We start from the raw sequence: 21,322 nt of genomic DNA, 5'->3' as shown, positions 1-21,322 counted from the left end.
CTCCGTGCTATGTGCCATGACATCTGTTTGTGGACTGCCATTCTCAAAATTCTTAGGAGCAATTTTTGTCAACTATGTAATACCTGGTATGAGCATCTTTAGTGATACAATTGTTTTGCAATATAAACCGCATGTAATTAACGCATTTCATATAGAATACCGTGAAATTTCGTGTACATGTACCTAAATATTTGAGGAGCCTCACGCCGACGGCGAGGGCTACAAGTTCGGTTCGAGTGCCTATATTCGCAATAATAGACGAGCGCGTTGGTGTTGGGATAAAAAAGTCGTTGATTTATTATTCAGGCGAAATGGTCGTAGCACGAAAGTGGAACGTACATCTCAAAGAGCAGTGACATATATGTTGAACAGTCGCAAATACAAGTCCTTAAGTGTGTACATTCTATTAAATACAGTCTCTATCGACGCAAGGCGCAAGGTCTGCGCTGCTGCGCAGCGTAAACAGCAACGCGGAGGCTACCAGGTGTCATAGGGCATTTCTGACTCAACGGTGAGCGCGTATGTGGCGAAACTGCCTCGTAACAGCTTCGGCGGCATCGCCCACGCGCACGTTCAAAAGTAACCGCACGCGCGTTCGGCGAGCGCACTTATCGAGTGTCGTTTCCGGGCTGAAAGGAGAGCGCGCAGTGCAAAGCGAGCGACCTTAGCGCAACGTTTGTTTCCGCCGTCCCCTTTCCCACCACCCCTCTCGGCCCCCCTCCCACCCAGGGCGATCACTCCCTCCCTCCCCTTCCCCCCGTGTCGTCCGACCCTTCTCCAGTCGTCCCCTTTCAGCTCCTACCACTTGACGATATGTCAAAATGGCGCCATCTCCTGCGAATGCCAGGACATTTCCGTGATGATGATCATCGCGCGACGTACGTGCATGGGAAGAATTTCTTGGGGAGCAAGTCAGCGAGCACGTCCGTATTAAAATGGGAGCAGCTGGAGGTTTCATCAGTACCCATTTCAGCAGTACCCCCAGCTGTTTCTCTTTCTGTAACAACCTACTCCCCTTAAGGACCTCCCCCCCCCCCTCCTTGGTCTTCTCTTTTTTTCTATATTTAAAGCGCTGGGACTTCAGTTACCATAATGTATGCACCGGCTCATTTTTCTTCAGACCAGTTGAGGAAACGGGGAAGGGGGGGGGGGGGAGTGGACACTTCTAAGGAAAGCAGCTCATGCCGTGATGAAACCAAGTCCCCGTGCCGAAACATCGGCTCGAGCAACACTCCTTGTTTCACCGCTGTTCATCACTGAAAAGTACGCCCTCGTTTTAACTATTGTTTTTGCAAGGGCGAACATCTGTATGATAGAAAATAAAGTTCTCACAATTTACACAATATGTAGCACTCGCACCACCTCATAAGGCACGCAATGATGGCAAATAGTACGGCGAAGCAGTACCGGTGAGCAAAATCTTGTCTTATTCTCCACTAAATAGTCACTCACTGTGAGTATATATATTCTTTACAACTTGGCAAGTGTGGACAATAGAGAACCAAGCTATTCTTCTCGCTGTGCGTACCGTACTAAACGTATAGACCCCAGAAGTTTTGGGCCTCAGGGAAAACCTTATTTCGATTTTCTAGTGCTTCCCTCCTGGCTGTATCTCATTTCTCTCTTGTGGCGTCGCTGCCGTATGGACCGTTACTGAGCGTAACAACTTGCTTGCGTGATAAACACTGGCAGTCTTGCAAAGCGCAGTAAGCTATGACCGCCCAGACGAGATCATCTAAGCTAATTAGCGTCGCATTTGTAGCCTCGTTACAACACTCATTCCCTAGCCGTTCTGCGCCGCCGTGCTTACAATATATGTTTCAGTCGCCGATAGGAGCATAACCAAGCTCCAAGCAAGCAGGCGAGCATCGTTGGCACGTTGGCCAACATCCATGTCGCTGGTGTTAAGCTAGGAGCACCGGGGAACCTACTGCAAGACACACGAAAAAACAAACAAAACAACACGTGCTTAAGTAATAGTACAATGTCAAATGTTTAGCTTTTAGTGATTTCTCTGCTTTTTGGCATTTCGCGGTAGTCGGGGAATTGATATGTATCATAGGTAAGAATTAAGCAAATAAAAGAGAGAGAAAGCAGACTATATATGTCGCGACTATATAACTTTTATAGTCCCAATATTAGTTAACCACGTTTGGGTAAGTAGATGGTGTTGAATGCCCGAAAGTTGTTCGATAGGAGAAATCGTGGTGGATGGCTATGTATGTATGCGTTTATGTACTGATGGCTACGTATGACTATGTAGTGTAGTGCTTGTGGTACTGATTCCACCTCTCGTAGTCGCTACTAGTTAGCCTGAATGCGCGGCTGACTGGTAGTGCCATCTGCTCCCCTTGTAGTTTATTTAGTTGATAAGTTCTTCATAGAGCACGTCCAGTGCACTTTTAATGTCCTTCGTCCAACTGTGAGCGCTATACAAACTTAAACAAGAGTTATTGGCATGCAGGAAGCAGGAGGCGCTTGACTGATAGATTGAGGAGTGGTAGATTCATTTACTGCGCACTCATTAGGTGATGCCTTGAACTGCTCGTCAAGTGCTTGAGAGGAATGATGAATCGAAATCGAACAACTCAACATTCGACAGCACAATAGAATCGCGATGGAAAATATTCCAAGACCGATTATGTGCCCTGCAATAATAATTATCATAACGTCGTCTTCTATGTGCAGTATCACGTTGAAAACAAGAAGGAAGGGTAAAAAAAGGCCGCAAGATTCGCAACAGATCCTCCTGTAGAAAGAAGCTGTGGAAACATCTCGACTAGGCTAATGACTGGTAGATTTAAAACAAACAATATTAATTAACCTGTCATGATGACATACACAGCCGAGTGTGGAATCTTCCAGAGCTTTCGGGTGGCGAGAAAGGCTCGCATTCCGGAAGAAACAGAAAAACATGCTCCGTCACGCGAGTGTGTTTTCAACGCTGCTGCTTCGATACAAAAGCCTTAGAGAAACAAGCCATTAGTCGCGCCGTTTCCCTCGCTTGCCTCCAGAGTACTCGAATACGGAAATGCACCAGTCTGTAGCCATATTTAGTATTTGCTTCAATTGTGCGTCACGTGTTCCTTAGCTCCACGCTCGAACCTGTAAGTGGTTATTTGGCCTGGTATCACGACTGCGCACTTGTAGGAATGGTAACTCAGTAGTGTCGCGCCTTTACTGAGAGGTGGAGGTCCCCGCGCATTTGTTATAAAGGCGCGCGAGAATATTGTTTTTCGAAGAGGAATTTGAATACTTTCGCTTCAAATTGACTGCCGTTGACTTCTTTACTTTGTTATGTTCAACTCTAGCAAAACGGTAAAACAGCACGCACGGGCACGCTTCAGGAAGTGTGGCTCTCATAGTAACCTTACAAGCAGTGGCGTAGCTAGGTCGTCTGGCACACAGGGCCCATAGGTCTTCTGTCACCCCTCCCCCAGGTGTAGCCGGCAGAAAGAGGGGTGTCTTCAGACGTATATGACACCCCCCCCCCTGGGCCCTTGCACCCGGGACCCAGGGCCCCCCGGCCCCCCCCCACCCCCCCCCCCCCGGTTGCTATGCCACTGCTTACAAGCCCTTGATGACGTACGTTATGATGTGAAAGGAGACCTGTCGAGCATATCGTGCTTGTCCATTGTCATCCTGCTATACTGGTTCACAATTAGCTCCCTTGCACAAAGATTAATGGAATACCAACTAGACAAACTATCCATTCTTTGAACGTAACGTAGTTGCGTAAACATCCTCTGCACGTCGCAGCTATCATTTGCAATACAGACACACGTCAGAACTGCGTTAAGGCACTTCCTAATGCATGACCGTCGTTTACATGAATGAGACGTGCGGTACGTGCAAGGCACTGCGCCATTGTCGTGTTCGTGTAAGTTCGGCTGCTAAACACTATGCCGCCATATTTCGTTCACTCAAGGCTGGCGGGCGCTGAATCTAATATATCTTCATTAATGCAGTTTTTCGCTTGAGTCCTAAGTAAAAACCAGGGATACGTTATATTGTTATGTCATTAAGTATCGTAATGTAATATTTCTTGACCACTTGCTCGTAAAAAGCGGCCAGAGTTCATTAGTTTCGAAAGACCTGCATTCATCATAATCTTTTACGAACGGAGAAACCCCGAAGAGAAATATGGTTTAGTGCAGTTCACATAAATTTTGTTCGGGGTTCAATAATAGGGAAATATCAGGTTTACCCGAAAAGAAAGAAGCCGAAATACACGGTATTACTCTGTTTCCGGCTATATGAAAAGTGCTGGTGCCCACCGCCTGCCAGCCACCTCAGGTGCCGATTGCGAGTGAACCAGAAGCTTTGGCGACATTTCAGCTTCTTGCCAATCTACAAGACGTCCATTGAAATGAACTTTTAGGCACGAGTGTGGTACCTTTAAAATTAGGTTGAATTTTGTGCACTCTTTCACCTTCGAGCACGACTTTACTTTTGTTCATTCTTGTTCTTTTCATTTCATTCGAAAACGTAATACAAATATATGGCACAGACATAAGGGTCTTTAGCAGCATTGCTATGTCCCGCGTTCACGACAGACAAAGTTGTGGCAAATAGTGCAGCTCAGGGCGACAGGTACGAATAGAGATTGTACAAAGCGTGAAAAAAATGTGCTGTGAATAAATTCGATCACGAACTTTCACTATCAATAACCGTGCAGATGTAGTTACAATGCGAAATAACGGAGAGCGTCGACGAGCATCGTCTAGCTTCCCGCTGAACGGCGTCGTACTTTTTGTACAGCTGCTTCATTATGATGTTTCCCGGCGTACCCGCCAGGGTACCCGTGCCACCGATGCTGGACGCGTAGGCCACGGAAACCATGATCTCTCGGCGCAGTTCTCTCAAGGACTCGTCCCCAAGCCTGTCACGAGTGGAACGCAACATATTGCGCCGTAAAGATAGGCTGCCGAACATTTCATTCGAAGACATCCTGGCGCTTGGGTTACGCGTAAGAGCTGGGCAGGCTAAAGACCTACTGCACGAGACCAAGGATGTACTAGAGAGCCCACAAATTAGCCTTAATGAAGCTGACGCTAGAGAGTGCTTCCGTGTTTTGAAGCTTCATAAGAGCACACAAAATTTGGCACAACTTTTATATAAACATACCTAGGCAGTGTGTTTCATAGGCTATAGACAACCGATAGGCTAGCAATTGCGTTTTTCAAATTATTCCTTCGGTCGGCAGAGGGATGTAAAAACACTCAGAAACGATACTCTATAAGCTTCATGGCAGTATGCCCATAGACTGTCCATAGACTGTCCACAGAAGCAAATGCACTACATGAAATCTAAGACGAGATAATATAACGATCTTATTCAAATTTATTCTTTTTCCCCGTTCCGTCAGTTGTTTGAGTGGTGCGCTGCCTGCGTTATCATCATGATCGTTGGCTTGCGAAAATGGATGATAACTGAATCGAATCAAGCAATAGAAATTACTGCATTAACTCTGCCTAATTTCCCTCGATTTAACGTAGCCTGTATTGTACATGACCGGTGTAGTTGGACAAGTATGGGAGAGGCCTTTGCCCTGCAGTGGACGCAACCAGGCTGACGATGATGATGATGAATTATTGGAAGCAAATACATTTATTGGTTCCTTTGCGAAATTTGCAGGCCCTAGTTGACAAGAGCTTGAGGCTACATTGCAGTTTCCAAAGGAGCCCTCACCAGGAAGTCAGCAGCGGGAGTGGTTTGCGTAAATGAAAAGACAAATATTTTCAGTGAGCTTTTCGAGCTGGAATCCTAGGCTTAATAAACGAAGTCAGCAGGCCTGAATCTTGGCAACGTCACAAGGACTTTTCAGCCAGTGTTGGGCGCCGATTCACACTGGGCCGGTTAAACTTGATCCTATGCTGGGAACACGCTTTAGGCATGCCCACTTGACACTGTGGAACAAAGGAGTCTTCCCTTTCGAGTCCTTCTCGACGTCAACACGTGAAGCCTTAGCCACACATCCTACAAGATGTGCAGAAAATCACGCAGCCGGTCAGCGACCGCCAGCAGCACAACATTATTACGCGGCAACGAGTGTTGATTGACTCGTAGAACTTACCACAAAATCTACTAGAGTGGAGAAGCACTGTCACTGGTGCTTACAGGAGCTGCAATCATTATGGTTCAGGCACAACTTAAATGACGTGTAGTAAACAAATTTGTCTACAAGTTAGAATTTCTGCCTACCAATGGCTTTGCGACTTTGCGAACCGATAATGGGAAACGATATTACTTTATAAGTGCAACAGCTTCCAATGAATGTCCGCATGCAGAGGAACATATTACCTTCGTCATTAAAAAAAAAGATGAGCGCTTCGTTTCCCTGCACATTGAAAGCTATGGCGTAGTAGTTAACGCAACACGAACGTCAGAATCCCATCGCGCGATGACTAGTCAAGTCCATGTAGTAGAAATCATTTCCTTGGGAGTTGAGCAAATGGAGGCCCACAATTTACTGTAGTAATTTTTGCAGGACTTACCGCTACGATTCGGGGCGCCTAGGCTTAAGAAAAAGAACAGCGATCATGTCTTTAGACTTGCATAATGTCTAAATATTATATGCGAAGGCCACCCTTTGCAGGAAGATTATGCTTGCCTACCAGAGCAGTTTGTTCATGTTGTCAGAGGGCCGCGATAATTTTTTTTGTTCCAGAGGAGTGAGTTATGAGGAGGACGGTAACTCTCGTGAGCCTGAATACGTTGAGGCACAAGAGAGAAAATATTATGGGGCTTTACGTGCCAAAACCACTTTCTGATTATGAGGCACGCCTTAGTGGACGACTTCGCAAATTTTGACCACCTGGGGTCCTTTAACGTGCACCTAAATAGGCACTAAAGGGAGCCTTCGGCAGCTGCAAGTGCTGGGAGTGGGACACTCATTACAAGCGGCACCTGCCGAATGTAAAAAGGCTTACCCGGGAGCTTACCCAATGATACTAGCCTGCAACCTTGCTTCAGCTTTCCTGTAGACTTCGGCGACACTGCGCGAAGCACTAACACGTGGTGATCCGGTGGGAGTACCTGCACACAGTATGAGTCGCTCTTGAGAAAGCAGTGCGCAAGGTTTTCGAGAAGAAAAAGTTACGTTCTGTGCAGCTTTATGAAGAGACTTCTTTCTTGCTTATGTCTAGGTGAAGGGAGATTGCCTTTGCGAATCCTCTCTGTCTTTCATGACCATTGCTGCTGTGTTCTATATACCGGGTATTTGAGCACTTTCAGCAAGCATGACGGCGCATATGGCGCAATCGGTGTCATCCACATCAGCTGCAAAATTCTTTAGAACACTATATATATATATATATATATATATATATATATATATATATACACACACACCCAGGCTGTATAGGTAACTTTAGCCCAAAGTTAAAGGAGTACTGCCACAAAAATTTGAAGTCGAGATAACTTCTGAGATCGATTTAGTGGGTCACACACACATCGTGTGTAAAATATCAGCGGCGAATATCGCTTAGAACATATTTAAACTCAATTTTAAAGTACGTGCGCGCAGCCAACCGTAAAACAGAGTACCTCGCGACATTGATATCACCCGAGTCTGTAAATAGCCAAGAAAACGCTACGTCATGTGGCTACGTCACGAATTTTCGTTGGCTGCCATGCGGTTTTACACGTGCTCTTTACACGTGCTCGCCGTCGCCGGCCGCAATATCCGAGTCGCTGCTCTCCAGTGGGTCAAATTGAAAGTGATTGGCCACGTCTAATACGGCGGCGACTCCCACATGCAGGAAATAGTCGCCGCTGGACGACGAAAACGAGGACGACGACGACGATGATGGCGAGGACATGGCAAACCACGTGCAGGCGTAGCAGACGACTAGCAACACGAAGCTCGCGTGCCGGCGCGCCGCACGCTGGCTGCGCGGCAGAGCATACGTCATGGCTTTTTGCGAACACGTGACCACTTTGTTTACACTCCCGATGGACCGTTTCGTTGCTCTCTGAAACCGAAACTTGGACTGGTCGCCACAAAAAAGACTGCAGATAATTACCTGTCGCGCTCTGAAGTAAATTAGGTCTCGTGCCGTGATTACTGGGTCATTAACTACTTATTAAAGCAGAAAAAACCACATGGATTTTTTTTGTGTCAGTACTCCTTTAAAGGTATGCAAACGACACGTAGCTGGACAGAACAAAGGTAATGTTGTTCGCTTGGAGATACTCAAATTATCTTTTCATTCCGCTTGATGGATAATTAGTCTGAATTCAACTTGTCAAATATTATAATTCGATGAAAAGTGTTAATGACAAAATTGTACAGCGACCTGAAAAACTCCCGATACAGTCTTCTGTTGCTCAATACGTCCCACATAAAAGATTTTCCAAGCGCGAAAGAAGTCTGCAAATGCGCGCAAAATTGCCGTGCGACTGGCCGCTCGACATGAGATAACTCAGCTTCTTAGGCTGGGTCGTGCTCGGATCTGTGCGGTGATACAAACGTGCCATGTCTTCGGCAAATATCGTGACACCCTCATTTGGCGTTTGGATGCGCGACTCAAGAAGGCGTTGAGCGTTATCCCCTCGTTTCGTATTTACCAATGTCTTACGTAACCGACAGCAAAACTCGTTCAAGTTTGGCAAGTTTCCCTCGTGGTTCACGAACAATCTTTCTGCACTCTCCTAGAGGGCGAAGTACACGTTCGAGAGCTTCTGGTCAGGACGTCAGTGATTGGAGTTGGCCGCGCGTTCATACTGGTCCAGCCAGTCTTCAGCGTCTTCATGCGCGCCGCCATAGAGGCTCGCGGGAATTCAAAGGTCTTGAACCGTGACCTGCTTCGAGCTTGCCAACGCCATTCCTTGAGCAGAGGTGGTCGCTTAGAGGGCTGGTTCCTGCAGGATACCGAATTATGGGCTCAGGCCTTGCAGGCGGCGGCTTGTCCGGTGTACAGGCGTCTCAATGCGGAGATGCCTCACTGGGCTGGATGTACGGTCGCTCAGAGGTGTCGTGATCAACGGAGGCGCGAGCTCGAGATTGCCTAGGCTGCTGTGCCGGTAGCAGCATTTATTGCCAATAAGAATGGTGGGGGCTAAGACCTCTACATGGCACTTCGGTGCTTCCTTACTGTCAGGGTGCACCGTTACAAAGTGAAGGAGAGCCCTTGGCGTGCATTCCTTCTCATAGCACTGCAAATGATCTGGCGCTGGTCTTGAGCGGAAGTGCTGGTCAGGAGAGTCTCCCAGTAAGACTTCGCCACTGCAGGTGATGGGGGATGAGTGAAGGTGGGGCATATGAGGAGGGTGTGTAGGAAGCCCCTGGTTCGCTGGAAAGTTTGCATGTTGAGGGGTATTGATCTGGGTATCGGGCATGTAGTAGTATGAGGTATGGAGCAGTCCGAATTTGTAGTCGTCGCCAGTGTGCGGCCCCTGCTATGCTGAGGGATGGGGATGTGTATTCCTTTCGTTTGTCCCGGTACTACGAGAAAATATCTCGGGAGGAGAGTAGGCAGTCCCGGGCCAGTAGAGGGGGTTCGACTCCTCGTGCCCGGAATGTGAGACTTCGGGCCAGGGAGTGAGCCTCCTCGTTGCCAGGGAGGCCGGCATGTGGTGGCGTCCAAATTAGGGTTATGGGGCACCGGGCCTGCCAGAAGCGTACTAAGCACGCAGCGGCGCAGGATATGGAGCAATTAGCATAGTTGAGAATGACATATTGGGAGTCAGTGATAACTGGGGTGGCAGATGTAGATATGAGAGCAAGCGCGATGGCTGCCTCTTTTGCCTCTGCAGTGGAAGTGGTGATGATTTAACTGGAGGATAGAAGCTTTGCTTGATTGTCGGCTACCGACAGGGCAACACGGGATCCTGACGTATATTCCGCTGCGTCCACGTAGACCACCTCATAGTCCTCGCCATACTGTTTATGGGGGGCCCGAACCCTTGCTATTCTGCGGTTCTCGCTCAGGGTGCAAATTCCTGGGGATAGGGGGGGTATGTTGAGGCTAGAGCGGAGGATAGGAGAAAGGGGGACCCCCTCGGTAGGGTGCGTAATTGGCGTTAGGCTTAATTGGGATAATAGAGTGCGGCCAGCCTCTGAGTTAGATAGACGGGATATCTGTGTCTCAAAGGTGGCTTCTGTGAGTTCCTCACCGGTGTTGTGGACACACGGTATTGAGGACTCAGGCGTTGGATGTGCAGGGAGGAAGGTACGTGTAGAGCTGCTTTCGTGCAACTCCATAGTAGCGCGTTTATCCGGTCGTTCTCCTTCTGCCGGAGGGGTAGGTATGGAAGAGCATATGCGCTGCGGCTTATAATGTAAACCTGTGTGAGGCAAAGCGTGTTTTGCTCGCGTAAGCCAGCCCATCGGTTCGCTATGCGGCGAATCAGTAGGGTGGTCTGTTGAGCGTGCGTTTGGAGAGTCTTTATGACTTCTCCGTGCGCACCATGAGAGTGAAGAACTAGCCTTAGCACGCGGATTTTTAATACTAGTGGGACGAGGTGGGTACCTAGCGTAAGGATGATCGGAGGAATGACTGAATCGATTGGCTCGTGGTGATAGAGAAAGAGCTTCGATTTAGAAGGGGAGCAGGTCAGGCCACCCTCCTGTACGTATGTGTCGGTGGTGGTTAGTGCCAGTTGTAGGCGTTGTTCTATTTGGCGTCACTGCCTCGGTTTGTCCAGACAGTGATGTCGTCGGCGTAGAAGTTGAAATGGATGTCGGGGATATGCGCTAGTTGTTGGGATATGTGAAGGAGTGCTATGTTGAATAATATAAAGGAAAGGATGGCTCCCCGGGGCGCACCTCGTGACCCCAGTATACTACCTGGGAGGCGGTGGTTGCCGAAGGTACGTGTGGCTGTGCGGTGGCTGAGGAAGTCTCGGATGTACTTGTACATCCTGGTACCGCCTCCCAAGGTTGTAAGGTTCTGTAGGATAGCTTTAGTGTGTAACGTTACGAAGTGCCTTAGTAAGATTCACACCTAGGATAGCTTTGGTGTCGGCTTTAACTGCTGTGATTGACACGCTGTCAACGTTGCATATTGCTCTCTTGTCGTGTCCTTTGTTCGCATTAGATTTTGCCGAAGGTGCTGCGGTTTTGCCCCACGATGGAATTACGCAACCGATTACTGCCGTCCGTCATGCTTGACGACGCCAGCCAGACATCCCCACCGGTTTAACCAGCCATCATGTGTGCCGGTGCTCAGAGTCAGCGGGATCCTGACATCTTTAGCGGCACCGTTGAGAAAGAGGTTGAAAATTGGCTGGGATTGTTTGAGAGAGCGAGCACGATCCTCAGATAGGACGGTCCCCTAAAGCCCAACAACTCTATCTTCCATTTATCGGGCGTGGCCCAGCGCAAGTTCAAAAACCACGAAGCCGATCTCCGCACGTTGGCTGCCTTCAAAACCAGCATCGCGAAAATTTTCGTCCACCTTGGCGTGCGCAAGCTTCGCGCTGAAGAACGCATACAAATTCGATCCCAGCAAACTTGCAAAACATTCACAAGCTATATGCAAGACATCGCCGACCTCCGCCGCCATGTCAACTCGACCATGGCGGGGCCGGACAAGATCGGTAACATCATGAAGGGCATTTCCGACGATGCCTTTTATGTGCTGCTGTCAATAAAAACCTGGCCCTGATTCTCAGGTCATCGAGCTTTGTAGAGCTTTGGCGAGCTCTGCAGGCAGCGTCTTCCCAAGCGGCGTCCACTTGTGTCCGACGACACCCTCGCAAGCATGGCTACGGCTCCTGACACGGACTCCCCCTTTGCCAGTTCAAGCAGTTCTTCTTCGCTGAGGTCGCTCGTTAGCTTTCACTGCTGCCTTCAGCTGCGCAACCGCCATCGCCTGCCAACCTTCGCCAGGTCATACAGCAGCAAGTTTGCGTAGCTCTGCCTTCTGCCCGCGAGACTCCGCCGTTGCCGACTCCCGTTGCCTTCACCGAAGTATATATATGCACCTCTCAGCTATGCCGAGGCTATCGCACGGCCACCATCTCAGCCCGTTGTGCCATTCCCAACAGCCGTGGGTTCAGCCGAGGTACCCACGCAGTAGTGGATAATGACGCGCTCCCGACAACTGGCCAAAATATTTTGCTTGTGGTCTACCTGGCCACAGCGCATGATTTTGCCGTCGCCGCGCAACATCCTGCTACCGCAGCTTTTTACTCTGATCCACATGTTTCCCTGCACCCGTCGTCCACTGCATTTCGCGACCCCGGCCAGATAACTTCGTACATGAACCACCCCCTTATTGTTGACCGTCGTCCGCTATCGCCTCGAGACCGCTCGCTTTCGCAGATGCGTCACCGTCCATCTTCACCTGAATGGGAAAACTAATCGCCGCAGCTATAGCGACAAGAATTGCGTAACCCACGAAAAGACCAAGGCCTCTTCTCCCTTCTCCGAATAATGTGATTGATGGCTATGGGGAGGGCAGCACTCCACTCGCCCTCGTCGACAGTGGTGCCGCAGTTTCAGTTCTTAGTGTCAAACTTTGTCGCTTGCTCAGAAAGCTCACGACGCCAGTGTTCAGCGTATTACTTCGTAATGCCAGCGCAGACCGCATCACGCCAGCAACTGCATGTATCGCCCGCGTTGTGATTAATGACCCCCACTACATCGTCTAATTTTTGGTGCTGAATTCTTGTTCCAACGGTCTTATTCTGGGCTGGTACTTCGCACTAATAATGCCATCACCGACTGTTCTCGGCTTCTCGTGCTGAAGTGGAATTTCAAACACTTTGCGACGCCTCGTTTCTTTACGCGTGTGAAGCTGAAGATAAATTATTTGTTGCAGAAGACATTGAACTACCACCACACTTCTCTGCCCTTGCGACAATGTCCTGCAATATGGTCGCTAATCCAAGCGCACTTTTTACGCCATCTGCTATCTTCGTTCGTCACAAATGTTCGGCGCTGCCTTTTGCTCTTTTAGAAGTTTGTGACGGCAACAGCAGACAGCTCGTATCCAACCAATTCTCATGTCCCTCACTTTGCTTCGTGGGGAATGCATTGGCCGCGTTCAGTGTGTCGACCCTGGTGCCATCATTGACATGCCAACTAACTCAACCGCCACTCATGAGGTCGCCGGAGTGATATGTGCCCCTGCGGAAGATTCCTAAACCGATGTCCTAAATAGCTCCCTCGCCGACACGTTGACTGCTTCCCAAAGCGCCATGCTTCTACGCCCTCTCGACAAGTTCCGTTATTCTTTTGGCTGCCAGCGTGTTTGCTTGGACCGTACGCCAATTGCTTGTCATCGCATCATCCCGGGTACCAGGCGCCATGCCAGAGCGACAGAGCGCCATGTTATCTTCGACCAACCTTCCGATATTGTCGAGCGCGGCGTCATCCAGCCTTCGAATAATCCCTGGCCATCCGCAGTTCTTGTTAAGGAGAAGGATGGATCGATTCGTTTCTGTGTCTATTACAGTTCACCTAACGAAATCACTTACAAAGATGTTTACTCATTGCGGTGAATTGACGCACTTGACTCCCTTCAAGGCGCGTTGTGGTTCTCTTCCGTCGACCTACGCAGCGTCTATAGGTAAGTCCCCATGGCACCAGACAACCAACTTAAAACGGCGTTTGTCACGTCAGACCGCCTCTATTAACTACGTCATGAGAAGCCAACAAAAAAAGAATCCAAGGTAAACATAGGCCAAATTACTTGTACTTAATTACCAATTGAATTAAATACATGATAAATTAGTGGCAGTTAAAGTGGATGAATAAAGAACTTGCCGCAGGAGGGGAACGATCCCACGTCTTCGCATTACGCGTGCGGTGCTCTAACCAATTGAGTTACGGCGGCGCGGTTTCCGCATCCACTTTCTTGGGTATTTATGTGTTACTACTGGAACTAACCTTGGGAGTGTTAGCCAGTGCCACCACTCACAAACCTTGGAGGCGGATGTGCAACATCTTTTCTTCCGTAAGCCTCACGAGTACGTGATCTTTCTGGGTGAAGGCAACTGGTCCCAGAACAACGATCCACGTCTTGTCGTAATACGAAGACGTGGGATCGTTGATTTTTCATCCACTTTCAGTGCTATTAATTTATCATTTCTTTATTTCACTTAGTAAGTACAATTTCCCAATGTTTTCCTTGGCGTCTTTCTATGCTGGCTTCTCATGATTTCATTATTGAAAATCAGGCCCCTCATTTAACCCCATTTCTTGTACTTACATAACGAGTATCTCGAATCTGGCCACATTGCTGCCTTTATGTAGCACGTGCGGGTATATTGAGCAGTGTCCTTCACTCAGGAAGGAAGGAAGGAAGGAAGGATGGATGGATGGATGGATGGATGGATGGATGGATGGATGGATTATTCTGGCGCAAGATTCCGACGCTCCAACTATTACACGGCCTCACGCATACGTATAGACTCGTGCAAGCGCCGCCCGTTTTCTGACTAGGTGCGGCTCTTACACGGGAGCGAAACTTTTGGTCAAAATGAAGATGGCGCAGGCGGCGGCTACTGCACAACCCGGATGTACCACTGCAACAGAGGTCAACGCGCAGCTCGCGCCATCTAGTAGCGACACAAGCAAGTACCTAGCGCGCGAAAATTCACCGACGCGCGTGCTCAGCATCGGGACACTGTACGCGATTGCTTCTCCGACGCAAATGTTTTTTTTTTTCCCCACATTTTGGGCTCCCAAGTTGAGGGTACGACTCTTAAGCGGGTGCGGCTCTTACACGAGTCTATGCGGTATTTGTATCATGTAAACGTGAAGTAGCTGCTTTATGCAATAAGCATGTGCGTCTAACCGTGCAGCATGTGTACCTAAAAGCACGCAGGTGTTGCAGTCACGTGGGCACACCAGTATTCGTTCGGTCCAATACGCTGAAATGAATAGGGTGAATCGTGAACACCACAAGTTCCTCTCGAGGCGAACTTCTCTCTCGCCGCACACATATTTTCATAATTCTTTCTTCTACGAACATCAAGCATTACATTCGTCGTCGTTGCACCATGGCGCCGACGACTGTGCGGATTTGATAGAACTGAATTTCGCATTTTGGCATAGCTTGGGAATGGTACGTGTAATGCATAAACAAACATTTCATCACCTTAATATGCGGATCTGTGCGTTACGTAAACGTAACCATTACATGAGATTACACGTTGCATAGACTGACAGAAATCCACAAGAACACCAACTATTGCATGCATTGCATTTAATTTTACACCATTTAACGAACCAGTTCGAGAAAGCTTCGCTTCACGGACCCCAACATGTGCATTGAATCAGTGTTATATTTAAATTATCCTTTTTTTCTCGCTAAGCCAGCATTTTTCCAACATCAAATACCAGAATCTTCGAAAACACAGGCCGAACTTGTTTATTTTCTCGTAGTATCTCGATTTCCATCGTTTCTGTTGTGAGCGAAACAGTTACTGCTTGAACGAACGAACCAACCAAAAAATAAAGGGCAATGTTTACATCAACACCTAAATAAAGAACCTGCGTATTGGCCACCTACCAAAGCAAAGCTGCACCAAGAACTTTTTCTCAACGAAGTCGTACGAATGCGCTTCGATGCCTTCCACACAGAAAATGCTGACTCACTCAAGTGTCTCTTGATTATTGTCTGGCATTTCATTTGTTCGATCAGCGCCGCAACCACGGGAGCTACGATGGCAGTGGTGGCGGTGTTGGAAAACAGCATCGACAGCAGTGCGGTGAACACCATGAACATGAACAGCAGGCTGGAACCCAATTTCAAGCATGCATGCAAATACTCACGTAAGCCGCAGAAGATAAGTAGGGCACGGAACATGCACAGTCAAGGGAACGGAATTTCATTGCACACCTATATAAGCGAAACACGACAAAAAAAGTTCACAGGAAGATGGTGGCATTACTTAATATTAAATTCTGGGGTTTTACGCGCCAAAACCAGATCTGATTATGAGGCACGCTGTGGCCGGGGACACCGGATTAACTTTGCCACCTGGGGTTCTATAACATGCACCCAACACACATTAAACGGGTGTTTTTCCATTTCGTCCCATTGATATATGGCCGCAATAGCAAAGATTTGATCACGCACCCTCGGGCATACCTGCGTCTGAAATAGATAAAGGTGTTTGCGAAATGGCTAATAGTGACAAAACAAACGACGTCAGCCTAGCCACTCTTTCGACAAGAATACTCGTCTTCGTCAGGGTCTCACACATGTGGCAGTGACACAACTAGATTTTATAGTTTGTGAATCGGGGCTGCCACAGTCACTATATCAGGCAGAAAAAGGATCGTGTGGCACGATTATTAACGACTCAATGAAGTTCCATGTAAGGCTAATGATAAACCGATATTCGCGGCTTACTATCTTAGGAGCATTTGCGCTTGAAAGACGTCTCATCACCGCATTTTTTAAAATTAATTGAAAACACGTTTGCACACACCAAAATATGCTCAAATATGCTTCAGCTAAAGTCGAAGAAACCCGAGAACACCTAGGCACTTCTTACGAGTTGTGAAAGCCAAAGCATTAATGTCCAATTGAGCGCCGCTGAGCAGCCTTTCGTGTGACGTTCTTTCTCGCGGGCATACGAGCGCGTTGATGCGCTTGGTCAACGCCTCCCAGATAGCACAAGGTCGGTGCACTTCGAACCGTGACGTCACGCTACCTTGCCCGTCTGCCATGGACTCTAATCGGGACGCTCCATCGCGAGTATGCCGCGGGGAGTTTGATGTCATCGTTTCATCACGCCGGGATTTGCAGCGGAAATTTCGGCCCAAGTAGCATGATATCATAAAGCAGAGCGCACAGGAGTGCATCTGTGAGGCGCTGGTTTAGCCCAGTGGGCAAGACACTCGGTTTCTGATTGCGCGATCGCAGGTTCGAAACGGCCTAGCGCTAAATTTTTACAACGACGCTGTTTTCCTCTAGTTTGTCGGAATTTTTCCGTGGCTTGCTCACACACACACAAAAAAAGACACAGGCTGCTGGAAAAGGGGATTGGTCTTGAGTTTTCCCCGCAAGAGAACTATGTTTTCTCGTAAATTGGAATTATACTATCCGTACGTTGTGTGCGTGCCGCATTTTACGAATTTTCTGACACATTTCATTTAGAGTAATGCAATTAGTTCAATAGCACACTTGCGCCAGGCGGAGGGCCTCAAGAATGAGGATACACCTCAAACGGCAGCGGGAAAAAGGCTTTTTTTTTTTCTTTCCGTGCAACCGAATTATGGTTTCTGGTATACTTGTAAAAAATAAATTATAGGGTTTTACGTGCCAAAACCACTTTCTGATTATGAGGCACGCCGTAGTGGAAGACTGCGGAAATTTCGACCATCTGGGGTTCTTTAACTTGCACCTAAATCTAAGTACACGGGTGTTTTCGCATTTCGCCCCCATCGAAATGCGGCCGCCGTGGCCGGGATTCGATCCCGCGACCTCGTGCTCAGCAGCCCAACACCATAGCCACTGAGGAACCACGGCGGGTAGGCATACTTGTATTACATTCCGAAGCTATCATGCCTGCAAGTTGTGTGTAAGTGGTACTTTAGGCATTTTGGGGCGCAATTCACTTTTAAGCATTACTGTAGATCCATAGGGCACTTAGGCTTGACGGAAGGCAAAAAAGAATAAGGATGTTTGCTGCACTTCTCCACGTGCGCGCGTGACCTACGTCGCTTATGGTTCTGGTGCTTGTGTGACGTCGTCTAACGTTAGGCGGGGTGATGTTAATTGTCTAAATTCCGCACCAGTTTCGATTGTACATCCACTTTCACCGCGTGGAATGGAGGCGGATTTCTTTTCGAATTTATTCAGTTTCTTTATATATAGATAATGCCTTCATAGCGTTCACTGAGGTGACGTTAGAATGCAGGGGCGAACTTGCGCGGACAAAGAACGTGACGTGGAAAGTGACGTGGTGTCGCAGCCAATCGGCTGCGACGCTAATTCCGAGAATGCAAGGCTTGCGCATTGTCTACACGAAAACCCAAAGAGCAACACAAGGGGGTGTACACCACCTGGAAAAGCTGGCGCCCACGACGTACAACATGCGCAGGGCGACCCGCGTCGCTAGGCCGGTCTTCTCCAGCGCTACGGCGAACAGCACGGAGGCGAACACCATCGCTCCGACTTCCTGGAAAAGGTGCACCACGAACGACACTCGCGACGTAGTGCGCACGGCTTTATTGCCCTCCGTTAGATGTAGAGCTCAGAAATTTTGAGGAGCCGTAATATGTGATCCTTTTGCAAAAACTAGCAGGCGCACATGCACACGAAGGCGAGATCAGCGGGCTGTAGGAAAACACGTATCATCCTGTCGATTACTCCAAAAGCCATGCTCCACTGGTAATGGTTGTTCGTAAACTCATCTTCTAAGCATTCTTCTAGGCGGAAAATTGCAGGTAACGATGTGAAACTTTATAAATGGTGAGCACACCTAAAGCATAAGCTAGCGAATATTTGGCGGCATATACAGTAACATTCTGAACTTCGTCATTAACAAATTTCTCAGGTCCTTATAGAGTGGTGGGGGGCCCTGGTTGCTGCCATGAATCCCTGTCGGGGCTTCTAAGGTTAATCTTGTGAACATCTGCCAACTTTAGGGAATTCTGCGCCAATAACACCATGGGGAAAAGATTGCAATCGCAAATACTTTTCAGCATTGCAGCTGACGTAGTGTGCACAGACAGGTACGTAGGAGATCAGCACATGCCTTCAAAAATGGCCGTCTTGACATAACTCCATACCGTAGATATTTTGCATCCACAGTCCTGCCACCAGCACGTTGCAGTAAGTTTGTGCGTTCTCCAGAGCACTTTTGAACTGAAGAAGTTGAAGTAATAATATCACGTACAATACAAACTGAGAAGGCTATTTCTTGCCCATAGAACGTTCAATGAACTGCAGCTTAGAGAATCACAATAGCTATTTTGATAGGATCAGCATTCGATGGAAACTTGATGCACTTTAGTACATGCCTTTCAATATGAAACTTCATTCACGCCAACTTGGATTACCAGATGTGCCACTGCCAACTAAGAACACAATGTTGGGCATCTGGGCACATGACATTAAGTATGTAAACATTCATGGCCAATCTTCCAAAATGGGTATATGCCACTCGATAGGTTCTGCTTGCCCGGATAGGCAAGCATGATAGGAAGCCGGATGAGGTCGGCAACATAAAAATGAAGAAGTCGGCCTCAAAAGCAGCCGAGTGTGGAGAGAGACGTGATTAGAGTGAGAACATAGTGTACATTGAGCGAGGAGAGTTGAGCTGCAGATAAGGTAAGACGCTGATGGCAACAAAAATGCTGCACAAGTCTGGAACAAAGAGCTCAGTAATTCGGCCGTATGGAGTGTCGCTACATTGTCTCAATGCTAATATTATTTGCGTCGACATTCACAGCGACATTCTTCCGGAATGTTCGCTTCTGAGCTATACCGCTGTTGACGAGATCACTACATTCTTAACATCTTCAGTTTTGTCACTATGTTATAAAGCAGGCGAGGACACAAAAATTTGTTCCCGAATAGAGTGGAAACCTGTTATTTAAGCTAGCTTTCAATTACTTAAAATGCTTTCACATGACGAGAGGTGCCCGATATAAAGCTGCTTAGTTATTTCCCTGGCAATAATGAATGATTATATCTAATAAAAATTTTTGATTACTTCCGAATGTCAAAAATTCACGTTTGAGAGATAACATTGCTAATATCTCGGTAATATCAATTACCTCTATACAGGAACATATGTTAAAGCCGTAGCCATATTATATTTAACGGAGCAAATTTAATCCATTTAAACGCATTGACACAAACTCACGTCGAAGTATGCGGTGGCCGTTTCCTCGGTGGAGAGAATGTCGAGTAGCGGAAAGAGAACAAGAGGCATCATTGACGTCACCGGAAGGGGAAGTACAGCTGACAGCCAGTACATGGCCATCCAGAGCATCACGTAGGCGCAAAGTGACGCCTGAAACGTGCACGAAGGAGATAAAAATTCCTTCATTACCCTGTATGCACAACTTCATTGACAAAACGATACTACTAATAGTTTCAACACATAAGAGAACTAACAATCAGAATCAGTAAAGATGCGTATGATGCTTCAAAATAGTTGAATATGTGTTCCAGAAGAGTTCGACCATTTTAGAACCACCGGTACTATAGTTTTGTTATCCTCGAAATTGCTCCCTTAATTCCTCCCACTGCGGTTGCTAAACCATGCTTGGAGCGACCTTGGAACCTTGGAGCGACCGCAGAGAGCGAAAGGTTGTGAATGACAGCTATAGCGAGCAAAGCGCGAGGAGGAAGACGGAGGAAGCCACCCTGAAGCAACACCAGATGGCGCTCACGTCCGCGCATCCGCGGAAGCGGCAGCATTGGCCGTGCGGGGGAAGCAAGAAGGACCAGAAAACTCGCCTTCGCGCATAGTGTTTGCCGGGAGCGTTTCTGGATACAGATTACGGTTGCATAAGCTGCAGTTGCTCGAAAGCGGCAGTGATGTGGCCCAGCATTTTTGCCAGTCGGTGAGGTGATCGATGCGATGCCTCTGTACAACGCGAAATGAAAACACGCATAGTGTTGCGCTCAAATTTCGCATTAGAGGGTATCGTAAAAATCGGTCGAGTTTTCTCAACCGTTAGGTAAATAAGAAGTTTACGCTAGCTGCGCAGCACCATTGCACCAGATAAGCTCGTTTTTCAAAACAATAAGATTAAAAAAATATTGAAAAGTAGTCTACGTAGGTACTTTGAGAAACTATGCCGGTTATACAAAGTGGCATCTCGTGGCCCTGCCGTAATGATTGGCTCCAAGGACAGACCGGTGGCTGCCTCCACATTTAAACTGCATTGTATAAAGATGCGTTTGCACAAAACTTTGGTAGAGCAACAAGTGCTTGCGTGTGGTAATGCAAAAGTATTATAATGCCTTTAGTGAAATAATTTCAAGCACAGCTACTAGGCACCCGTTCCTGCATTGAGCGTAACCCTGGGCGTAACCAAGCGAACGAGTATCCCAGCGGGTAAAGGAGGACGGCGTTAGCGAAGACAGCGCGATCAGGAAAGCCGTGGAGGATTCTGCAGTGCAACCGTGATGTAGAAAGTAGAGGAGGAGGGTATGACAAAAGCGCGAGAAGGGAAAGCATAGTGCCGCGCAAGACGCGTTCTGCCGCGACGATCGCTACGAGATGGTGCCTGATTAGCGCACGTCGATGATGCGATCTATAAGACATGCGCTGAGCGGCCACCTGTACCGTATGTATTAAACAAAGCGCTTCATGAGTGTATCTATGTCTGCGGCGGCTGCTTTCAATCGCACCACGGAGTAAGACATTTAGGAGGTGAAACTCCCGTCAGCGCGAG

The 21,322-nt window shown here is 48.0% G+C and overlaps 1 protein-coding gene across 10 annotated transcripts in view; it reads right to left on the bottom strand.

Annotated features, from left to right (window-relative positions):
* Positions 1–21,322, bottom strand: part of LOC135919495 (Na(+)/citrate cotransporter-like) — a 43,772-nt gene that overhangs the window by 21,647 nt on the left and 803 nt on the right. For 5 of the 10 annotated variants that reach the window (XM_065453353.1, XM_065453356.2, XM_065453361.1 and 2 more), the window contains exons 2-7: positions 19,780–19,929; positions 17,972–18,087; positions 15,554–15,693; positions 6,945–7,038; positions 4,751–4,882; positions 1,811–1,930 (exon numbers count right to left, since the gene is read on the bottom strand). In XM_065453353.1, the coding sequence (XP_065309425.1) occupies positions 1,811–1,930; positions 4,751–4,882; positions 6,945–7,038; positions 15,554–15,693; positions 17,972–18,087; positions 19,780–19,929 (752 nt within the window). The remainder of the gene's footprint in view (positions 1–1,810; positions 1,931–4,750; positions 4,883–6,944; positions 7,039–15,553; positions 15,694–17,971; positions 18,088–19,779; positions 19,930–21,322) is intronic. The other 5 variants (XM_065453359.1, XM_065453354.1, XM_065453355.1 and 2 more) reach the window with 4 other exon arrangements.

Source organism: Dermacentor albipictus, chromosome 2 (assembly GCF_038994185.2).
Source record: "Dermacentor albipictus isolate Rhodes 1998 colony chromosome 2, USDA_Dalb.pri_finalv2, whole genome shotgun sequence".
NCBI classification, from domain to species: domain Eukaryota; kingdom Metazoa; phylum Arthropoda; class Arachnida; order Ixodida; family Ixodidae; genus Dermacentor; species Dermacentor albipictus.
This window is presented reverse-complemented; position numbering and strand designations above follow the sequence as displayed.